The 24,055-nt window shown below is 35.6% G+C and overlaps 1 protein-coding gene across 1 annotated transcript in view; it reads left to right on the forward strand.

Moving 5' to 3' along the window:
• Positions 1–24,055, forward strand: part of LOC149424353 (long-chain fatty acid transport protein 1-like) — a 73,885-nt gene that overhangs the window by 39,583 nt on the left and 10,247 nt on the right. Inside the window, exons 3-6 of the mRNA XM_089651487.1 lie at positions 115–352; positions 3,775–4,006; positions 10,951–11,170; positions 21,736–21,869. Of these exons, the coding sequence (XP_089507613.1) occupies positions 115–352; positions 3,775–4,006; positions 10,951–11,170; positions 21,736–21,869 (824 nt within the window). The remainder of the gene's footprint in view (positions 1–114; positions 353–3,774; positions 4,007–10,950; positions 11,171–21,735; positions 21,870–24,055) is intronic.

A 24,055-nucleotide genomic window follows, 5' to 3' on the forward strand; every position in this document is an offset into this window, starting at 1 on the left:
TCGGCACAACTCCTTGTTTCACTCACATTCATACAATATATTATCTTCCTGTGCATACCCTTCTGTTATACTTTTTATCGTAATAAATGGAGTCATCTCACGTCATGTTTGCAGGTAGAGGCGTACTCGAACCGCGTGGCGCAGGTGTTCTATTCAGCAGGCGTGCGTAAGGGCGAGGTGGTATGCGTGTTTCTGCCCAACAGCGCCGAGTATGTGTGCACGTGGCTGGGTCTGTCCAAGATCGGCGCCGTGTCCGCCCTCATCAACAGCAACCTGCGCCACCAGCCGCTATTGCATTGTGTCAAGGTGGCCAATGCCAAGGCAGTCATCTTTCACAGCAGTCTGGGAGAAGGTGAGACATATACTCTTATTAAAATTGTCTGTTAGCGTTCAGTGAAATTTTGATACACTTGTTGAACTGAGTTTTGTTACACTTGACGACTTGTCAACGATGGATCAAACAGCCCAGCTAAAAATTTGACAAAAATTTAATGGGCTGAGAATCTGCCGTTAAATGGGACCATTCAAATGTCAAAAAAAAAACAATGGTGTTGAATGCCGATTTGTGACGACCTCAAAGGTGACAGGGGCTCGACAACTGGCCCCCTAGCATGAAAACGTTGAAAAAGATTTTGTCGATTGTGTCGGTAAGTTGTGTTTGTTCCCGAGCACGACTGCAGATCGCCAACGATCAAATAACAGTATTTTGTTTGTACTAGGAGACCTGGGCTTGAGTTTCTCCATGATTTGTTCAACATTATTGGTGCAAGATTTTAGATATAATTGTACAACTACCACTAACATCCTCTTTGATGAGCGTTAATATAAGTGAAGAGCAGAAGTTCTTTAATTTTTTTCATTGTGAAACAGTTTTTTGATAAAAATGTATGCATTATTTTGTTTTTTTTTTTACTAAGAAAAATGCCAAACTTCACCAAAGGCTCTTTGCTCTGACTCGTATTATCAACAGATTTTTTTTAGGGACACAATCGGCTAAGAATTCATTCATTCGATCTTTTTCACTCATGTTTCCTTTAGATATAAAGTTGTGTACATATGTATGGAGTATTCCTAGAGAATATGCATTTAGGACAGGTTGATTCACAGAATTTGAACAATTTACCAAGTTTCAAAGTTATTTAAAAGTTCTGTGGAGGTTCTATTCAAGTTCTGTTATTATATCATTATTGGCCAGTTGTTCCACAAAACTGAAATAATAACAGAACTTCAATAGGACCTTCACATAACCCGAAAATCAACATTGAAATTTGATGAATTGTTCAAATTCTCAAAACATTTGAACAATTCATCAAATTTCAATGTTGATTTTCAAGTTCTGTGAAAATTCTGTTATTATATCATTACGGACCAGTCATTTGACCAAACTGAAATGATAACAGAACTTGAATAAAAACTTCATAGCGCTTGAAAATCAATTTTGAAATTTGATGAATTGTTCAAATTCTGTGAAACTACCCATCCTTGTTTCTACCAAAGTGAAAAACACTTTCAGAAAGGCTGCTCGAAAGATTCTCTGAATTGGCTAGTTTTTTCTGGCAGCGTTTTAGTGACCAGATCCAAATTTGCAGCAAACCTACTTATTTTATGTAATTCTCCTTTTGTAGTGTCTGTCCCACTATCTCCAGTCGGCATTTTCATTTGTCAGTTTTATGCAGAACTAAAATTGCTGTATATTCAATGATTACTTAAGCCTTTGTATTGTAACAGAAAGGTATAATGTAATCATCTGTTGACATTGTTTATTTAAAATACACTTCATCATGTCTAATTCTAATCAAGCAAGTAAATAACTGAACACAAAGCAAGTATCATGTTGATACACTGTGTTTGTTTGTTTTCTTATCTTTTTATAAAATAAAATGTTTCTTGCCTACTTGATACACCAAACCTTTGTCAATACTATCTACTGATATGTATAGTATAACATTTTTGTAAATTATTAGAACTAGAAACTGGAAAAATACTGATTACAATGTAACTCCCTTAACGCCTCAGATTAATTTGTTCCCTTTTGGGAACAGCTCATATGGTATATATAGAAATTGTTGTGTGTCCTTCACTGTCATGGTGAGAAATATGATGGTGCTAGATAGAGAAAACACCATGCTTTATATCCAAATCTAAAAGTTAACACACAGAAGAATTAAAATGTACCTCTCCATGAAAGCAAAGGTTCTGACCGCAATTTGAGGAAAAATAATTTTTATTAATACTTTTTATACGGAACGACAAAAAAGTGAGGTGATAATTATGTTCATAATACATTTGTACAAATAAAATGTGTGTGTGTTTTTTTTTCATTATCGGTAATTTTAGTTTAGTGTATAGAAAAAATGTGAGGTGAGCCATGTTTAAAATTTTTTATGTTTGAATTAAAAAATTTTATATTTGTGGCAACAAGTCAATGATTCCGCGCGAAACATTCCGGCAGTCGATAAGGAAACACCTACACAGCATTATCATTTTCAGACAGCCCTGCGACGTCTTCTCGAAAGTTTGAGTTTAATCAGCATTTCTCAAGTTACGTGTCTGGAACATTCCCGCCTTTGCGAGAAAAATGCGATTCTATGTAAGCGGAGCGCGCAGTCCTACCGGGCAGTGTTATTTTAACCACACGGTGTATTAGTTCTTAGCACTCAGTGTACACTGCGGGAACTGGGAGTTGCGCCAAAGGCTTGGCGGCCTGCGCCTCCTGCGCATAGGCCTTGCGACACCTTCGCCAGCCTGCGCTTAGGCCTCGCGATATTTTCGCCGGCCTAAGCCCGCACTTCGAGCCCACTTGTGCTTGCGTCATCCACCGCATTTTCTGCACTTTCCTTACTGGAGCATCAAGAAGACCCATGGTCTTCAACACCAGTGAAGAACTTCACCGCTCAGTCTGGTCTCCGCTTCTACACCGTAGCTAAAGACATTGTTGCCATGATGTGACCTGCATGCATCCCATTGTGATGCACACCGGATACTACAATGACAATGTCATTCATCCTCAGCAACAGACCACTAATACACTGGCTACTCAATTTGGACTCTTGACTACTTCAAAGTCACAGTGATACTACAATCATCTTTCATTCGTCTCTCACTACCATCCCCAAATATTAAAAAAATATATTTTTTCATTTTTTATGATAAAATTTGGAAGCTGTTTTCATCACCTTTCTAAAATAGTTTTTATTTTTGGATACATTCAGAAATATTCCATTTATTTGGATTTTATTGCAAAGCGGAAATACACTAATTCTGCAGAATATGTCAGAGGCCTGAGGGGCTAAGGTTTCTCAAATAACTGAATAAATCTGAACTTCTGAAACTTGTGGGAACCATTTATGTGAGTTCATTTATTTATCGTTCATCTCAATAGTTAATTTGAAAATATTTTAAGATTCGACATGCATGATAAAAAAAAAAATTGTGTTACCATGAGGGGTTCTGAAATACCCCACATATGTTATTATTATAAGACTATGTTTATTTAGGGATACTAAAAATACCGATAGAATTATTTCACTATTTAAGATGATACATGGAAAGTTAAAGTTACGCATTTGCAAAATGTTTTATTTTGCATATATGAATACATGCACACAATTTTAGATTCAGTACAGAATGCAAGAACAATATATCTGTAATAATTTTGCAAAACATCTGTAAACCTTAAAAAAAATATTATTGTTTGTATTTCATCTTTATTTACATTATTACTGTTATTTGGTTGTGGGATAAGATTAATGAATACTTAATTTTTTATTTCAGCTGTGAGCGAGATCCAAGAGAGCCTTGAAGGAGAATCTCTGTACTGCGTTGGGGAGGGCCCTACCGCCTCTCGGGAGGGCTGGATCCCCTTGAGCCCCCTGCTAGCCGCCGCCCCCCCCACACCACCCCAGCTGCCACCGCAGGAGCGCCCTGGCTACAAGGATGTTCTGCTCTACATCTATACATCGGGAACTACGGGCATGCCCAAGGCTGCTGTTCTGCCTAATTCTAAGTGAGTGCTTATCAATGGTGGTGACTTTGCGTACTAGAGAGTGAAGAAGTTGAAAAAAAAAAATTCTCACTCCAATTTATTATTTAACCCATTGACTTCTAAAGATAATTCAAAAACGCTGTGATGACATTCGTGTAGCAGATGATTTGTATCCTTGGAAATATACAAACTGTTGGCGTCGGTAGAAAATGAATAGTGTTAAGACATGACGACCCCTTGGAATAAGAAGGTTCCATCTGACATAGTAATGAAAAGCGATAGCAAGCTCTGGAGAAATCTAGTCTAGAGTTCATTATCGCATAACATTTATGGAAACGGTCATATAATTTCCATGTAGGTTATAAAATAATTCCTTCATGGCAGTACATTTTTGACATTTGTGTCTACGCTGACCTTGAATAAATTAAAAAAAAATCATCTTTATAATAAATAATGTCTCAAAGTCTCAGAAACTTAAATTATTAATTTTTTTTTAACTAATTTTTTAATAGAGCACAAGTATGAATTTGTCCATTAGGTGTGACTAATATATTTTTTAAATTGCTGAAACAAAGACAGAGTTGGGACTCAATGGGTTAATACATTTGTAACAACTTATTAATTAATAATTGTAATAATGTTTTTTACTCGGCTATTAGCACAAAAAGTCACCAACTGCGCTTCTGAATCATTCATTATCTTATTGTAATTATTTGTACACAGATGCTTGGGTTGCGCAAGCAAATTTGTAGAGTATTACAATGAAAATATGATTTAAGATTTTCACGGCCAAAAGTATTTTTGTTATTTGTTTTTGGGGTATTATGCCGTGTTGCGCTAACTCCTTCTTTAGCCAACGTTTCGGACAGCATTGCAGTGTCCATCATCAGGGCAGATGTCTTATTTGAGGTTGTGTTAAAATGTGAGCTTAAGTATGAGGTTGTGATACCGTGTTGCCAGCTCCAACCCTCTGAGCTAACATTAACGTATCATTTTTTATTTAAAGTGGTTTTCTTCGTTTAGTTCTGGTGTATCCGTCAATTACCGGATACCAAGAACTATTAAGCTTAGCTCCATCGTCTCTATTAATGTTTACGGGATTTTTATGAATTTCAATGGCCTCCGTAATCAGCCGTGCTCTATAAGTTTTCGGTCTCCCCAGGATTTCAGGAACAAATCCAAAGTAATGCCCGGTGTCAATCAAATGCTCGGCAATTGCCGATTTGTCAGGGTGGCCGAGTTTACAAGCTCTGAAGTGTTCTGAAATTCTTTTGGAGATAGTCCGCTCTGTCTGGCCTACATAGACCTTGTCACATCCGGAACAGCTGAGTTTATACACTCCATCTGTTTCCAGAGGAAACTTAGTCTTTGCAGACCTCAGTAAGTCCTGTATCTTTGTTGTTGTTCCGAAGACAGTCTTGATATTTTCCTTTCTCAAAAGCCTGGCAATTTTGTCTGTCACATTGTGCACATAAGGCAGGAAGGCACAGCCTTTCGACTCTTGTTCAACTCTGTCTTCGTTTGGTGCAGATTTGGCTCTTATGATTTGCCTTGTCTGACTTGCTGGGTAGCCGTTACGTTCCAGTGCATCGGTCAGCTTCGTAAGTTCCGCTCCGATTTTATGTTCTTCGCATATTCTGGTCGCTCGGGTCACCAATGTATGGATAAGTCCTCTCTTCTGCGCTGGGTGGTGGTGCGAATCAGCGTGTAAGTACCGATTCGTATGGGTTGGTTTCCTATATACAGTATGCCCTAGGCTACCATCGTGTTTCCGCATCACCTCCACATCTAGAAAGGGCAGGATTTTATCTTCGTTTTCCAGTTCCATTGTGAATTTAATTTTGCTGTGGAGAGAATTAAGATGGTCCAGGAATTCGTTTAGTTTCTCCGTTCCATGAGGCCAAATGGCGAAGACATCGTCGACGTAGCGCCACCATACTTTAGGGACAGCCGAAGCTGTGTCGAGTGCCACTTCTTCAAACTTCTCCATAAAAAAGTTGGCTAGTACTGGCGATAACGGACTGCCCATCGCAACTCCCTCCAATTGCTCAAATAGTTCACCCTGAAACGCAAAGTATCCCGTTTTGAGGCAGTGTTCAAACGTTGGCTAAAGAAGGAGTTAGCGCAACACGGCATAATACCCCAAAAACAAATAACAAAAAAAAAGTATTACAATGCTTTTTTAACAACCTTACCAAAGCTCATTAACTTCAGTTCCGCCATATACATTTTTTGCTTCGTAACGGCCAATTGTGTTTTTTTATGTGTGCATTAAAGTGAAATCACTATTTAGATTAATCTTTACTACGAATCGGTAAAGGTTATAAATACCAAAAATATACTGTGGATACATTGAAGCTTGTTCTATCCCTTGACTTGATCAGAATTAAAAAAAAAATGTTAATTACTTCATGAAAAATATAAGCGTAAACTACTAAATAGTTTTCTTTTTCATGAGTTTTCTATGAACTCGTATAAGGAACAACTTAAAAAAATACTGATTTTATGGCTAAGTTTATTTGCTACCACTTGACTTGATTAATTTTTTTCTGTTACTATTTAATTTATCAAAAAATAAATAAAAACCACTTTGGCGCTTACGTCAACCATTTTTTGACTGAAACACTGTATTGAATTCTAATATTTCTTCAGAAGCCCGCGGAGAGTGGCAACGAACAGACGTTAGATCTGTGATAGTTTTTTTAATGGTTTTTTTCATGTTGACATAACTTTGGCTACCAGCATTTTTAGTTCTCAAACTGTGAGGGTAAGCTTGTGTTTTTTCTGATATTATAATTATTTGTGAACAAAATATTATACCTTCTCAATACATCTATTTGAAATTCACTTTCGTTTTCTTGAAAGAATTCGGAGATTAGCGTGTACGAACACAGTAACACGTGATTTTATAATACTAAGATTATGTAAGGTCTTCTTCTGCAGCACATTTTTTATAAAAAAATACAATGAAAATATAATATAATAGTTATAATAAAATATATTTAACATAGGTATGACGGGTCAATGGCTTAGTTGGCATTGCGGCTGGGTCCCACCCCGGCGTCGTGAATTCAATTTATCGCCTGGCAATCAATTTAAGTCCTTCATCGTGACACAAGCAACATTTTACGCTTCTTGTCATGGTAGTAGAGATTTTCAAATATTGTCAGGTTATTGTAATTCGGGAATTTTTGTCTTTTTTTTTAAGTACTATACACTTCCGGCGAGAAGGGTAGTTTTACCTCTTAACGCCGGTCCTATTTGAATGGCGAGATATGCATTGCTGTCCGATAATTTTATACTTATATTTTATAACAATCTCTTTGTAAGGCTTCCAACTTCCAACAATATGTATATGTATTTAAAGAATTTGAACAAACTCTTCAACTTCTTGTCTTTTGTGTGGAAGAATATTTTATCAAAAGGAAACTGTATATAAACCCGTAGAACGGGTAAGACATCCTCCCACTTGTCGCACCAGAGATGCGGAAGTTTTTGTTTGTTTTGTAATGATTTGTGCATGATAAAAAAATATATAGTATAATACATACACTTTTACAAATAAAACATCACTAAATGACTAAACATTGACTCACACATATTACGTGCTAATAATGCTCTTGTTATTTTTAATGATTATAAAAGCATGAAAACATATCTAAAAAAAATAATTTTAAATACTTCTTTTAAAAAAAAAATCTGTGTAATTATATTAATCAGTAATCACAAGTGGGAGAATTATTGGCTGTTGAAAGCCAGTCCTCTCACCAGTTGAAAAGGATTTTAGCAAGCATGCAGAAGCATCAACGGAACAAGATCTTTCCGGGCGCTTCCTACCTATAGCAGGTTCATAGTGCACGGCAAATCTATTATTTTACAATTCCTTGCCTCGCGCAGACAAGACATACAATCTGAGTTGCGTGATTATTTTTATGGAAGGGGTAAGAACTAAAATACTTTTGGCTTTCATATTCCTCTTAAGTGCATATAAAAAAGTGCAGTTAATTTATACAAGGCAGACAATCATCAGTGGTAATTAAGTCTTTAATAATAATAGCCCATATCACTTAAATTTGTAATGTGTATTCTTTTAATTTCCTATTATTAATTTCATGTCTTTTATTATGAACTAGCGCAGTAAAAAAATCACAGGATAGTCTGAATTCTTTACGTCTACTTTAATTCTTTCCAATTTTGAAAATAACAATTAAATTAATTTTCTGTTAAATATATACAGGGTGTCCGGAAACTCGTAGTACAAGCGGGAAACTGGTGAATCTACATCACATTTGGAGTCGATTTTGTAGTATTTTTTTTTTTTATTTGAGCTTTCGTTATCGAGTAAATCGAGTTTGAAGTTGATTTTTTTTTTTTTTTTTTTTAATCAAATTCTTATAAATTATTACTGAAGATCAAAGTACCCAACTAATTAAAACTATTTGAAAGTAAAACAAATGAAGAAACTCGGATTTGAAGCATTATTTTGAAATCACCCTTCATTTAACCCGGTGTAATCATAAAATATTTCTGCTCTGCAGGGTTAAAACATCTGTTATTCAACCCTAAACTCTTCTGGCGTTAGTAAAATTAGATTGTTAATATTAATTTTAGTTGTAAGTTGCTAAATATGTAAATACTCGTATATATGTCGTTAAGATAGTAGTTATAGGCCTTAGTCGTAAGTCACTAGATATAAGTCTTAGAGATAAGTCAGTAGTTCTAGTATTAACTATTTAAGAAATATATTTGTACAGCGCCCTTGAGGTGATTTCTCACGAAAACGGCGCTATATAAATTAGCCAAATATTATTATTATTATTATTAAACACCAGAAAAAACTTTAACCCTAAAATAGCCGAAAAATATATTTTTTTGGTTTTTTTTTTTTTTTGAAAATGCTCAATTCAAAAAACTTTATGTTTTTTTGGGTTCCCCATGTGGTGTAGATTCTCCAGTTTCCCGCTTGTACTACGAGTTTCCGACACCGTGTATAATGTTTTAGGTATGTACTTTTTCACTTATCTGAATTTTTCACACAATTTGGGAGGCAGTTTGGGTACCGCAGCCCCGGGAACTATTTATTGGATAACCAACACCTATGCCATGGGTCACCCCAAGTGGTTTGCTAGTTACAATTTTGAAAATGATTTTAATTCCTAGCAAATCTAAGTTTATAAAACCAGAGCTATGCCGGGTTCACACGCGGACAGGACAATACTGTCTTTTCCCAGCTCCGGACCCATTGTCCTAGTGTGAACAGCAGTTTGGAGAACAGGAAAATGAACTAAGACATTGTCCCAGAGATAGACGGGCAAGCTATCTCTGCAGTATAGTGTCTTATCCCAACCACCACGCCTATCCGCGTTTTCGGCATATACAAGCTTAGACAAAACAGTAGGACAATAGCCTGCCGCTCGGCACTCGGATCTTGTATACGGCTTAAAAATGTCGCGTAAATGGAACACTACAACTCTTGGTATAAAAGATCTAATATTTGTCGCGTACTCGCTTAACACACGTTGTCATGTATCCATTTTTGCAGTGTTTCCATGCAGTGTTCCACGTTTGAACTACGGTCGAATTGTTGTATAGTACCATTGTTCTGTCTTGCACGGTCGAATCTGTTCACGGAGCTGGGGCAGGACAATATTGTATTGTCCTCGTGTGATCTCAGCACTACATGGACAGACACACAACCGAAATTAGTATTTTTGATGATAAATTGAAATTAAATTAACATTTTCCAGTCCTCCTGAGATGCGCTAGCTTTAGTTACCCATGTTTTTTTTTTCAAAAATATTTGTGTTGCTTTGAGGTTGTCCTGGCTAGAGGCCTTGTTATGTGCATTTGTGCATTGCACTGCTCGTCCTCAGTCATCACATAACTTATGACATCTGTCCATAGTCATCGATATACAAAAGTACGCTCCAGAGATAATTCCCGCCATTGGAAAAATGTGATATCTTCTAGTACAAGATTATCGCTCAAGTGCAAACGTCTTGCATATTGCAATGTGCACATAACTTTGTTTTACCATACTACAGAAACAGCATCAGGCGGTATTGAGACAGCTCGGCTGGCCGAAACGGTGACATGAGCGAGACAGATTACACTCCTGACGGCAAATCGTGTGTTGGAGCAGTGCAGATATATAACTCATCCCATACACTATCGAAACATGCGCGAAGCGCCTCGAAGGCCATTTAATTTTGCACAGCTTTGATTGTGAGTAATCCAATGCAAATTGATTATTTTTTTATTTGGAATAACTTAATGACTGAATATTGTATTTATCCAATTGAACAAACTAAATGCAATTTATCCAGTTTAAATTGAATTTAGTTCGAGTTGATTCTTGCCATCATACATAAAGATAGCAGCCAATAAAAATGTGTAGTGACAAAATGAAGATAATGTTGGTAGTTCTTATTCGAAATATGATACAGTTAAATATGGCAAAAGGAGATACGGTCCCATTAGCTCAGTTGGTATAGCGGCACCCCGGCAAGGTGAGTGTCCTGGGTTCAAGTCCTGGATGCGACCGTATCTTTTCTGATTTTTCTGTTTCAAATTTTAGTTTACGAATCACCAATATTGTCTTCACTAAACAAATAGATTCGTTTAGGAATACTAATTTACAATGTTAGCGCTATAACATTCACACTTTTTTCAAATTTACTCTCGAGATGATGTTGCGGATGCTGAGCAGTATTATTTATTCAATTATTTTACAGATGTAACTTAGTGGAGTGAATGAATTATTGCAGTTCACCTATTAATTAATTTGCTACACCTATATTACACACTAGGAACATTGAAATGCACTGCTTGCAATTTTAACCACCAGCCGCCTCTGGTCCTGGCTCCCGATTCTCCATCCATTCTCTCTAGATGTAAAAACCATCCAAGTGTCCCTTTGGTAATACTACTAAAATTAACCTCATCTATCTTATGGTATCTTTTAGGTTCCTGCTGGTGACAGTGGCCACGGTACACATGCTGGGCCTGCGAGGGTGGGATGGGGCGGAGGAGGGTGACACCCTGTACAACCCCTTGCCGCTGTACCACACGGCTGGGGGCATGGTCGGCACCGGGGCAGCCCTGGTGGATGGCATTCCCAGCGTCATCCGGCCCAAGTTCAGTGCCTCAAACTACTGGACCGACTGCATCAAGTACAAGTGTACTGTGAGTAAATTTACTTTACTCAAAAAATTTATTTAAGGGGATGTTACCGCAAGCGCAGCATAATAGCGGTTTTTGACGCGGTTTTTTATAAATTTCCATATTGTTTATAAGAAAATAATATTATGTTTTGAACAGATAATTTATTCTTCTAAACAATGAGAAAACAAAACGCTTTAAAATGTTTAAAACAATTGCGTAAAAAAATATTTACAGAACCTCTAAAAATAGCTTTAAGTTCGATTATATCCTTTAATTCTAAATGCAGAAGAATTTTAAATAAATACATTATCACCACGTCAATGTCGTCTAAACGATGAGAAAATAAAATTATTTTGAAAAGCATTAAAACAATGCTTAAATAAATAAAAACAGTTTTTTAATACTAAGATATTGTTCCTTGTATCACCGCATTATATAAATCACAACGCAAGTTATTTATCTTCAGTAACCGAGGTGAGTTCGGCGTGAGAGCACGTTTCATTTTACAAAAAATAAATACGTAAATGTGTAGGCACATGAGAAAAGAGATCACACTAAAGGCTAGTCGTTATGTTATTATGTATCATTTCTAGCCCAAGTTGACTTTTTTACTATAAATCTCGTTTTATGCAACACTTGGCCAGCTGGCTAACTACCAGCGGCACAGAATATTAGAGAGTGCCCCTTCACTAGAATCGTATTCCTAGTTTTATTTATTCACGCCCTACTGTGCATTTACATAAATTTCTAATTATACAGTTATATTAGTTGTAACAATAATTTATCTAAAAAGAATTTCAAATACATGTTATTTTCAATTGACGTAAATAAAGTCAAAGTTTTGTTTACACAGGAAAAGAAGAAACCCGTTATTCTGGAAGGAAGAAGAGTAGTAGTTATACATTTTTTTAAAAATCAATTAAACAAAATTTCGCAGCACCACAACTCTCTTTATGAGTGTACATTATCTAACTTGGAGATAGTTGAAGAGAAGCAATCAGGATTTAATTCAGTATTGACATTTATTTGTAATATGTGCAAGAACAAATTTAGTATTTTTACCTGCGAAGACGTGAAAGATGATATGAATGTTACTGATTCAATGGTTTCTGGAATTATAAGTATTGGATCTGGCTATTCTAACCTAAAAGAACTAACAGCAGTAGCAGGGATCCCTTGTATGAGTAACAGACAGTACAGCAAATCACATGAAAGGGCGTGTGAATGGTGGGACCGTACTAAGGTTAAGACTAGTGATGCAACGGAAGTGTCTTAACGGAAGCAGAAACGGAAACAGATGTCAAAAGTAAATCTTAGCGGATGCGGAAGCGGAAGCAGAAGCGGAAGTGTTAATACTATGAAGAAAAAGCACAATTTTATATTTTAAGATTTGTTTAATTAAATTTGTATTTTGTACTTTTAGTACTCGAAATTAAACAGTGGTAAATTATATTTTATAAAAAGTAATTTGGCTGCCTTTTCACCTTTGAGTCTGTTTCGGTGTTCTTCATATATTAAACCAGCTGCACTAAATAATTGCTCACTGGCTACACTGCTGGGGGGAGCTGATAAGTATTAGCGAACTATTGGCAACAGATGGGGGTATTTGTGCGCATTTACTTTCCACCACATAAGGGGATCCTAATTGAGAGGTAGTCTCTTCTCTTTCTTGTAATCACGAACATGTGACTTTATCTCTAAATATAAATTGTCACCATCGTCAGTTGTAGAAGAGTTCTCATTCTGGTCTTCATTTACACTTAACATCGATTCCAATATTTGTTTCCAAGTTTGACAGCATCATCTAACTTCTCATACTCTGCAAACTGTTCGGCATGAATCGATTTTAGGTGACTCGTAGTCGTGCGACCTTTTTGCGAATACACTTTTTCACAGAGTTTGCATTTGGCACTTGAGTCATCAATCTCAACGAAATAGTTCCGATTGCACTAAATACAACATTAATAAGTAGAGTAGAATAACAGAAGATTTACTAAACGTCACGACTGTCACGAGGTGCGATGATGCGCAGAATGCAAATAAACCCAGTGTTGCCAAAATACATAAACTATAAACAAACCAACTCGTTGTGTCCCGCCCCCTGTCCAGTCGTCCCCGCGCCCCCCGCCTCCGCGCTCCTCGCTGTATTCTCCGTTTAGAGTTCTGTTATAAAGTTTGCGGAACCAGAAACGGAAACGGAGGTGAAAAACTTGCGGAACTTCTGCAGAAGCGGAAGCGGAAGCAGAGCTCTGTTGCATCACTAGTTAAGACGATGGCAGAAGCCGCCAAAGAGGAGGCTACTTTAGCCCAAATTGCCGGTGATGTTAACAGGGATGGGGTTCCAATGATTACAGTTGTGGCAGATGGGTGTTGGTCTAAAAGATCGTATAAGACAAAATATGCTGCTTTATCTGGCGCAGCTGTAATTATTGGATATAGGACAAAGAAAGTTTTGTATATGGGTGTCAAGAATAAGTTTTGTATGACTTGCACTCGGGCCTCAAATAAAAGCGTGACCCCACCCGAACATAAGTGCTATAAGAATTACGTAGGCTCTTCAAGCGGCATGGAATCCGAAATAATTGTTGAAGGATTTAAAAGTTCATTAGCCACACACGGATTGATATATTCCAAGTTAATAGCAGATGGCGATTGTAGTACATATAAGAAAATATTAGAAGCTCGACCCTATTCAAATATAACCGTAGAGAAAATCGAATGTCGGAATCACCTTCTACGTAATTATATAACTAAAATCAGTTTACTTTCATTAGATACCCAGTACCCTATACGCCTATACGATTACGCAAAATTATCAGTGAAAGATTACTCCGCTTGCGTAGATCAATCACATCTGCTATTAAATATAGGATTTCAGAAAAGTGTTTGATGGATACCAAAGTCGGGAATTTGAATAAAGATATCCTAAATAGCATTAAACATGTGTTTGGCGACCACGCTACCTGTGACGACTATTACTGTAAGCACGTGGATGAGAAAAACTACATTCAAGATTTAAAATTGTGCAACTTATTTTCCAAACTCTCCCAACTTTATTCGCGTTTAGCTTCAAATTCCCGCAGCTTAATATATAACGTTGATAGCAATATTGCGGAATCATATAACAGCGTTGTCGCCAAAATGATAGGTGGGAGAAGAATAAATTTTTCAACAAAACAGTCTTATACTGGGAGGTGCGCAGCATCTGTTGTTGCGTTTAATACAAAACGGCCACATTATGTTCTCCATAAAACGGTTTTTGATAGCAGCCCGCGAAATGTCTTGAAAAGTTTTGAAGCAAATAAACGTAGAAAACTTAGTAACCAAAATTATAAGTACAAAACAAAAAAAATAATAAAACACTAAATTCATTAAAACTAGATTCCGAATATGGCGATGCATGTCAAAAGCCGGATATGGATAATATATCATTTGATGCTGCAAAAAGGCAGTTTTTCAAAGATTTGCAATGTTCTTCCCCAGAACGTCGGCGAATTGAAAGGGAAACCATTTTACAGTCTGAGAGTGGTGAATGGTTAGAAAGGCGTCGAAATCTTTTAACAGCGTCGTGGTTTGGTAAGATTTGTAAGAGAAGAATGATAAGTTGTGCGCCATTAGTTAAAACTTTACTATATGGAGGTTCTTTGCAAAATATTGAATCAATTAAATATGGGAAAATAAATGAGCCAATCGCAATTCGGCAGTTATGTGAACAAGAGTCCATAACTATTGAACAGAGTGGCTTATTTATAGACCCTGAACATTGTTTTTTTGGAGCTACACCTGATGGTCTGTCCGGTAATAACTGTATCGTCGAAATTAAATGCCCATCTTCTGCAAAGAGTATGTCTGTTGAAGACGCAATTGAAAAAAAAATAACATTTTGGAAATTAGACAACGAAAAATATCGCGTAAACCAAAATCACGATTGGTATTTCCAGGTGCAGGGCCAATTACACATTAGTAAGAAAAGTCATTGCATTTTTGCCTTTTGGACTGGCTCACACTTCCCTCTAAAAGTTGAGAGTATACTTCGAGATGACAAGTTCTGGGAAGAAAAAATGCTTATTAAATTAACCAATTTTTAAATGGATTGCATTCTTCCCGAGCTTATCGATCCTCGAGTCACAAGGTCTATGAATGTTCGTGATCCTTCATATATCTTAGACGCAATAGTATGTAAAGAACGTCAATTAGGAAAGCGCCGTTTAGATTTCGACGAAATGCTAGTTGATTGAATATTTTTTTTTAGTTTTTTATATTAATGTTATTGTTACAAGTCATTTGTAAGATTTAATAAATATGCAGAGGCAGCTTCATACTTGAGCGTACGGAGGCATCATAAGGATGCACTATTCCTGTATAAAGTAGTTAACGATAATATTCAATGCCCAGAGTTGCTAAACAAGATTCCTTTCAATGTACCTGCGCGTTCAACACGCTCTTCTGTCCTGTTCAGGGTTGATTAAAGCAAAACGAACTCTAAGCAGAATTCTTGCCTGAACAGACTATGCAATAATTACAATAGCGTATTATCTAAGGTTGATATTTTCAGTTACGAACTTTATTATTAATATATATATAATATATATATAAATATTTCTCTGATGGTTTGTGAATAATGTTTATGTCTCTATTGTTTATATATCAATTGTTATTTGATTTGATATCTACCACCTCTCTCCATGGCTATAAATGTATTGTTTTGTAAATTTTTCGTTTTATATAATCTTTTGTTTTATATAATTTTTTTAATTCATATTTCTTTCTCACAAATTTAACCACTCGGAACATTAGAACGTCAAAAGACGTAAATATGATAATAGCGGTCAAGACATTAGTACGTCTTTTCACGTAAGCGCGCGAGATTTTACAAAAATCGATTTATTTCCATCACTAGTATACGGATTGCCATGATTTAAAAAACAGAGTATCGATAATGAATAACGCTACGCGTCTGCATTCAAAAATATCTATGGAATCTTGAGGTGCATTATCTGAGTCGATTGAATCTGTCAGCTTGTTCGTTCGTAATTTATTGCGTTTTTAAATAATTTATTAAAAATATTTTAGTTTGGACGGTTAATATTTTGAGGTGACCAATAGTTTTTAATTATATTTCTTCAATATATAAAGTGTTATTTCTTTATGATACTCAGAAAAAAGTACATTTTTCACAGCTTTGAAATAATGGTCAGCGATTTTTACATATTTTTGACGTTTTCAGAAAATGTATATTTAGAAACGCAAATATTTACGTATAACAAAACAATACGATAGTGAATTTCATAATCTTTCCAAAACATTTTTTAGAATGAGGCTACGTTTCCCAAGACGTGAGTTATGATGCTTTTAGCAAAAGTCGTGAATAACACAAAAATTTCCGCGTTTTGACAGTTCGCAAAGGAACACATAGCATACAAATGCCTTTGTCTGAGAGGTTAAATAACTTATTCCATATTATGCTGTCTCAGTTAAAGTCACAAGGAGGAAATTCACAATTGGTTTTATTTTACTATATAATACTTATGTACAAACTGATTAAATGTAAACTGTCGATTTCCCAAAAATGAATACGCTCTAATGGGCTTTTACAAAAATAAGTAACAAGTAATACAGTTGTGTTAGGTACATAGTACTATATAGTATATTATACTCTCGGGCACGTCGCCATAACATAGTATATTGCCGATTGAGTCGTACAAATCTGTACCCGAGTTCGCCCTTGGGAAGAGCGATACGCTATTTAAATATATTAAATAAAAATTTCGACATATTCTTCGGAAAATTCAATGAGTTTGTAAGGTTTTTGGCACTACATTCTCACTGTGAAAATGGTACTTTTACAATTAGTTAGATAAAATATCTGTAATGTTGTAAAATTTTTTGTACACAAATAAAATTATATATAGTGTACAATAAATAATGTTTTATGATGAAGTAAATTAAAATTAATAGTGTGGATTATGGAAAGCAAAATATGTATCATGAAAGATAGAAATTTAAAAATCTTAAAAATATGTGCTGTACCCTTTCTATATTGTCAGAAAGCGTTTTATACAATGGAGATCAAATAGGCGAATTATACTCTAACTGGTTTCTTAATAAGAAGTGTACAATGTTTTCAAACATTCAAGTGACTTGAAACCACTCGCTGTTCTGCATATGAAACCAAGCATTTTTATAGCTTTCTTTGTTATATCATTTACATGCAGAGTAAATGTTAACTTTTCATCAAATATAACCCCCAAGTCGCTGATCTGAGCGACTGATGTCAATAGTACATTATTTAAAGAGTATTCATAAGTAACATGACTTTGGATTTTACGAAAACGAATAACTTGGCACTTTTGAATATTAAGAAATAATTAGTTGATCACACACCAATGCTACAATTTACAATTTATCCAAATTAGATTGCAAAATATGGCAATCCTCTATACTACGTATCATTCTATATATTTTCAAATCATCAGCGAAGAGCAGAACTTGTACATCTTTAAATACACCAACAATGTCATTTATAAATAATAAAAACAGAGTTGGTCCGAGGTGAGATCCTTGGGAAACTTCACATATGGATTCGAAGATGTAAGATTCTACAGAATTTATTTTAACACAAAGCTTTCTTTTACTAAGATAACTGTTGATCCAGATCAATAAGGTTCCTTTAATGCCCAAAAGACTTAGTTTATACACAAGAATATGTCTCCTAACTATATCAAAAGCTTTGGAAAAATCAGTGTATATCGAATCCACCCGATGCTTGTGGATAAGGGAATCAGTTACATAATTTTCATAAATGATTAAGTTACTTAAAGTGTTTCTATCTGTGATAAAGCCGTGCTGATTGGGAACGATTATATTTTTGTTTTGTAATGACATCTAGTAAATTATTATGTAATTTTTTTTTACTATTCGTAACTGATAAAATAATAAATGATGGCCTTTATATAAAAAATTGAATCTTATGCTTTTTACATTACATAATTATTTGTTTTATGTAACTTTTTTGCAAAAAATAATAATAAATATTGAAAATGACCGATATTTTATTTATTTTGCCAATATAAAGATATAATTATGATCAGATATTATGAAAATAAATACCGTATTGTTTTGACATCTGTCAATGAAGAACACGTCGGTTACGAGTCATAAGGTACTGCTTACCGTCTAGCAGTGTAGTTGATAGTATCGATAATTTATCAAACAAGTTTGATAGAAATCTGATAATCTCATCTAAATCTCATAAAATCATGAGCTCCTTCTGCAATTCTTCTATCGAAATTTACCTAAAAAATGCATACTCAACTTAATAAACTTTATTTGAAAGACGCTCATTATTAAGCGTTTCATGTTCAAACCTTACTCATGGGTACCATCTAGTGGATTTCATCGCTGCTCTGTTCGAACTGAGTTGACCACAGCACGTCGCCGCGTGTTCCCCGTTCCAACATACTTCATTCCTCTCCGCCCCGAAATATTATTTCGGTTTTTGCAAATACCCCCTTAACAAAATTGAGTCAAAAACATCATTATGTGAAAAAGTGATTTCTGAGATGTTGGCTGGTAAACATTTCATTTGACTATAGTGAGCATAATATACACATTGAAAATCAAATAAATTTATGTGTAAAAAAGTATTTTGATTAATATACGTTAACACGTTTTATGTATTTGAATCAATTCATTCATAAATTTTGAGTACAATACACGTAAAAGAATAAAAAAGCGTAATTTTTATATAAATCAATATTTTTTAAATTTCCATGAAATTTAGAAATTAAAAATTCCATACACGTTACAACACACATATTAACACACTTCCCATGGGAGGGGTAGTTCTACCTTTTACGCGGTCCTACTTGAATGGCTGCAAAAGCACTGTTGTCCGATAATTGTATCTGAATATTGTATACCAATCTTTTTTTAAGGGTCCTATCTATAAATATGTATGTATATAGTAAATCCTTGCACTTATGCCACTGGAGATGCGGAAATCGTTTTTTTTGTAACAATTTGTGCGAAAGTGAAAACCAGATTTTTTTAATGCAATAAAATACATTTACACATAAAACATCACTAAATGGCCCAAAACTTAATTTAACTTCAGTTTATGGAGTTGTATTACAAAGTAGGCTTTAATTTCAGACATTACTTTAATAGTTGGGGTTCATTCAAAGATATAGCATTTTAAAGCAAAATCCATTTTCTCGAACGGGACCCTATTGTCGACCGCTTGAAGTGTGTCAACAAATAACACGATGTTGAAATAAAACTTTATCACCATAATAATGACAAATATGCCCTCAGTTTCAATTAAGTAATGACCAACTTGTTTTGAGAGCGCGCTGCCAGCTGTCACCATAGGCCTTGTACCTTTGACCCGTGGTCGAGGATTTAAAATGATTTTTGCTGTGAACGTAGTTGGATGTATGGCGCGTAATTAGAATGGATCTGCACAAAAACAGCATTTTTCCGCATAAGGGCTCAATTGTGAAGAGTTATAAATTGAATATGTTCTTAAGTGACCTTAGAAACTGCTGTGACTGTGGAAGAGAACAAAAATAGTGATGGTATGAACCACAGACTTTAGAATAAATAGACCTGCCCTAAAGCAAAAATCTGCATACCATTTCGACGGCTGGGGGGGGGGGGCAACAAGGAGGAGACAACCTATCTGACACTAGCGTAGTTTGTACATTTCTTCAATGAACCACGTCATCATCCCTACGTTGAATCTTGTCTAGCGCTCATCGAAATATTTTATGGAATAACGCAGCAATTATGGTTTCCTCATCTTAATACATTTCACATTGCTTTTCACAAGTTAGCGTTAATTTTCATTTTGAGCTTAAGAACAGTTTTAGTTACACTACTACTCGGAATGTATTGCGATGCAAAGGCGTTCACGTGATCGTTTACTTAGTTAATAAATTATAAAAGTCTAAAACTAAATATTCAGTTTTTCTAAACAAGCTGAACCATTTTCATCTGATCTGGGATTTTTAGTTTTGGCTAGGGACGGATAAATAAAGCGAGGAATTTGCACCCCATTATAAAAAGGACACCTTGGTCATAAGCAGATTTTATTTTCGAAGACTAAATGTATGTATGTTTGTACCAGAGACAGTCTCTGCCTTAGTGCATTTGTGCAATGCACTGCCGCACATTCATGGTAACATTAGATATACGAGGGTGGTCTGAAAAGTTTCCGACCTAACAATGAAACAATTTTTTTTTTCTTAAGTTTTTTATTTATTTTTCTACATAGTATCCTTGTAACTCTACACACTTCTCCCAGCGATGCTCCCATCTCTCTAACCCGTCCAAATAGTACTCGACGTTTTTCTCTGAAAAATAATTCTTCACAAAGGTGATTGCCTCCTCATTTGACGAAAATCTCTGTCCTCCGAGCGCAGTTTTTAGATTACCCTAATGTACCCTACAAAAAGAAGTCGCTTGGGGATAGATCTAGTGAGTAAGGCGGATGGTCAAGCAGTTCAAACCGTAATTCGTAGATTTTTGCCATGGCAACCGCAGGTGTGAGACGGCGCGTTGTCTTGGTGAAACAGGATTTTCTTTTTTTTTCAATTTCTGCCTTCAGCTTGTCAAGAAATGATGCGTAGTATGCTCCTGTAATAGTTTTTCCTTTTTGAAGATAATCAATTAAGATAACTCCATGACTATCCCAAAAAACAATCACCATCACTTTCACAGCCGAGAAAACAGTTTTGCTTTTTTTGGATCCGGTTCCCCCTTTGCAGTCCACTGTTTCGACTGTATTTTTGTTTCGGGCGTATAATGGTGTATCCAAGTTTCATCTACAGTAATTAATTGGCGCTAAAAATCGGATTTATTGCACCTAAACTGTGCCAACAGAGCGCTGGAAATGTTCATTCGAACACGTTTTTGGTCTAACGTGAGTAAACGCTGCACCCAACGCGTGGACAGTTTTCTCATGTCTAAATCTTGATTTAATATGTGACAGACACGTTCTTTGGACATTTTCATAACCTCTGCTATCTCTCACTTTAATTCTGCGGTCGTCTCACACTATTTGGTGAAGTTTAGCAATGTTATCGTCAGTAGTTGCAGTTTTTTGACGTCCCGAACGTTCATCGTCTCCCAAGCTCTTACGGCCATGTTTAAATTCATCTCCCTATACACAGAGTCCAACTCATCTTTGATTTGCGTAGGCGTATTGCCTTTCAAAAACAAAAATTTAATAACAGCTTGATACTCAATTTTTTCCATTTTCACAAAAACACACACATCGACTCACTCAAACGACTGTCAACTAAAAACTGCGCGTCCAAAATGGCCGAAACTTTGGTGAGTAACTGTCAAAAGATGCACAGCTACATTCACAGTTTTATTGACGAGTACCACCATCTTTGCGTTGAGGTCGGAAACTTTTCAGACCACCCTCGTACAAGAACAGAAATAGAATAAAATGTATAATATCACTGTAATAACTAGAGAATATGTGTTCTAAACATCGATATACTTTATTTTTAACAAAAATGATGCTGTACAAATCCCCCATATATTATTATTATAATATTGTTTTTGAATTGTAGGTTGCTCAATACATCGGGGAGATGTGCCGCTACCTGCTGGCCCAACCCTCGCGCCCTGAGGATCGCCTACACTCCGTACGCATCATGGTCGGCAACGGCATGAGGCATGCCATATGGCAAGAAATGGTTGACAGGTAACACACACACACACACATTCATCTTACCTAATATTATGGTCATACTACTGAGAGCTCCATTGCTTCTCTTTCTAAAATGTGGATCATTTATGAGAAAGATGGAGATGTTACAACAGCTATCAGCTGTATTGAACAAATCTATATTAAAGTCTGCATAGGTAATAAATAGATCTTTTAAAGAATTACTACTTATGTAGCTTTCATTTAAGGTGTATCTTTGGGTACGTATACATTTGCGAACCGTACCACGAATTACGGGAAAGGAATGAATCAACTGCGAACGGCGTTTCGCACCATTTGCGGTTGCTTCGTTTCTTTCCCATAAGTTGAGGCATTTCAGTTCAGTTCGGCATTTCGGCTCGCGGCTGTATACGTAGCATAACATCCATAGAATAAAGAATAACACAAGAAGTGCCTTGTGGGCGTTGTTGCATCCGAAACTGCTTACGAATCACAACTTCAGATGAACATGAAAGTGGACTGTAAATAATTTAAATGAGACGAAATGAAATGTTGTTTGCTGGAGTTGGGTGATAGTATATGTAGGATTGAACATGGTATGGAAAGAAGGAAAACAGGAAGACCAATCACCTACAACTGTATCTCTGTGAAGTAGCACACAACACAATCACAATATAGTGAGTTCCACCGCAATACCTCGAGGTAATTATCACCACAACAAAACAGATGAACATTTAAACAACATTATGCACTTTCAAAATAGTCAACTTCCTTCTTTTCAAAGATTATGTACATGAAAAAACACCAACAGCTTGCTTCCAAGGTAGTCGTAATCCCATAAATAAACCACTCACTAGATGTGCCAATATTTAGACATATTTTATGCGTGCAATTCTTCTACATCACACCATTGATGAGGATAGAGGAATCTCAAAAAAAAGCGCGACCATAGACAATATAATTCTCATTAGCCTAAAATATTATTTAAAAAATAAAAATTGTTAAATTTCAAAATATTCCCTCACAACAACAAGGTTCTATCTGACAAATTACAGTACTGAGAAAATGAGCTTTATCTTTCTTTACAGCTCATTTACTAGGACAGCGTTTTATAAGATGGAAACATGTCCTGTTTTTTTTTTTTTTTTTTTTTTAATCTTTTTTTTATTTTTATTTATTTATTAACATTTAAACCTGCTAAACTACTCATGTAGTTTGAAAAACAATTGAGCTGTCATGAAAATTGCTTAAAATTTGAATGAAAATTTTCAAATATGATTGCTCTTTACTAAGGACGGGTTGTTTCGGAAAATTTGAACAATTCTTCAAATTTCAACGTTAATTTGCGAGTTCTGTGAAAGATATTTTCTAGTTCTGTTATTATTTCAGTTCTGTCAAGCAACTAGCCTATAATGATATAATATCAGAACTTGAATAGGACTTTCACAGAACTCGCAAATTAACGTTGAAATTTGATGAATTGTTCAAATTCTCCGAAACAACCGGTCCTAAGACAATATTGACTTTTGACATCTATCTGCAGGTAACAGAAAAATTAAAAACTAGTTTCAAGTATTTTTACATATTTCAGCAAGACAATAAATTATAGATAACAGGTTAAATTATGAATGAATAAGATAGAATTATATCTTGCATCCAGTAGGCCTCACAATACGCACAATCCTGGCAGGAACACGGATACTGTCTGAAAAAGAATATAGATTAATTTCTGGGGTGAAGTTTAGTTACGGCTATTACAAATTAGGAACGCACAAAGAGAGATTCTTACCTGTTTTTTTGTTGCAAACTAGTGTTCGGGATGTCAAGATTAAGCGTTGGCAACGCGTTATTTCTTAACGAACCACTCAGCCTTTTGCTTCCGATTGAGAAATGAGAGCAACAAACTGAAGGCGAAGTTTGAGTTCAAGATATAAAACAGTCATAGATATCCCGCTCCGCCTGCACTGAACAGTTTTTCCATAGAGTTTTTCATTGGTGGATGTGGTTATTCAATTGTGTGACATCACAAGCCACGGAGATTACCTTGTCTTTTTTCAGTTTCAATTTTCGTACGGTGTACCCCCTTGTCCAATCCTTATTTTGTTTTCAAAACAAATGCACTCGAATTTGCACAATGTTCTTGCCATTGTTCAAAATTTCAAATACAGTAGAACCTCGTTAATTCGAAATCCACGGGATATCAAAAATCAATTTTCGAATTA

This window comes from Hesperophylax consimilis, chromosome 4 (genome assembly GCF_061612785.1).
Source record: "Hesperophylax consimilis isolate HC1 chromosome 4, BYU_Hcon_1.0, whole genome shotgun sequence".
NCBI classification, from domain to species: Eukaryota; Metazoa; Arthropoda; class Insecta; order Trichoptera; family Limnephilidae; genus Hesperophylax; species Hesperophylax consimilis.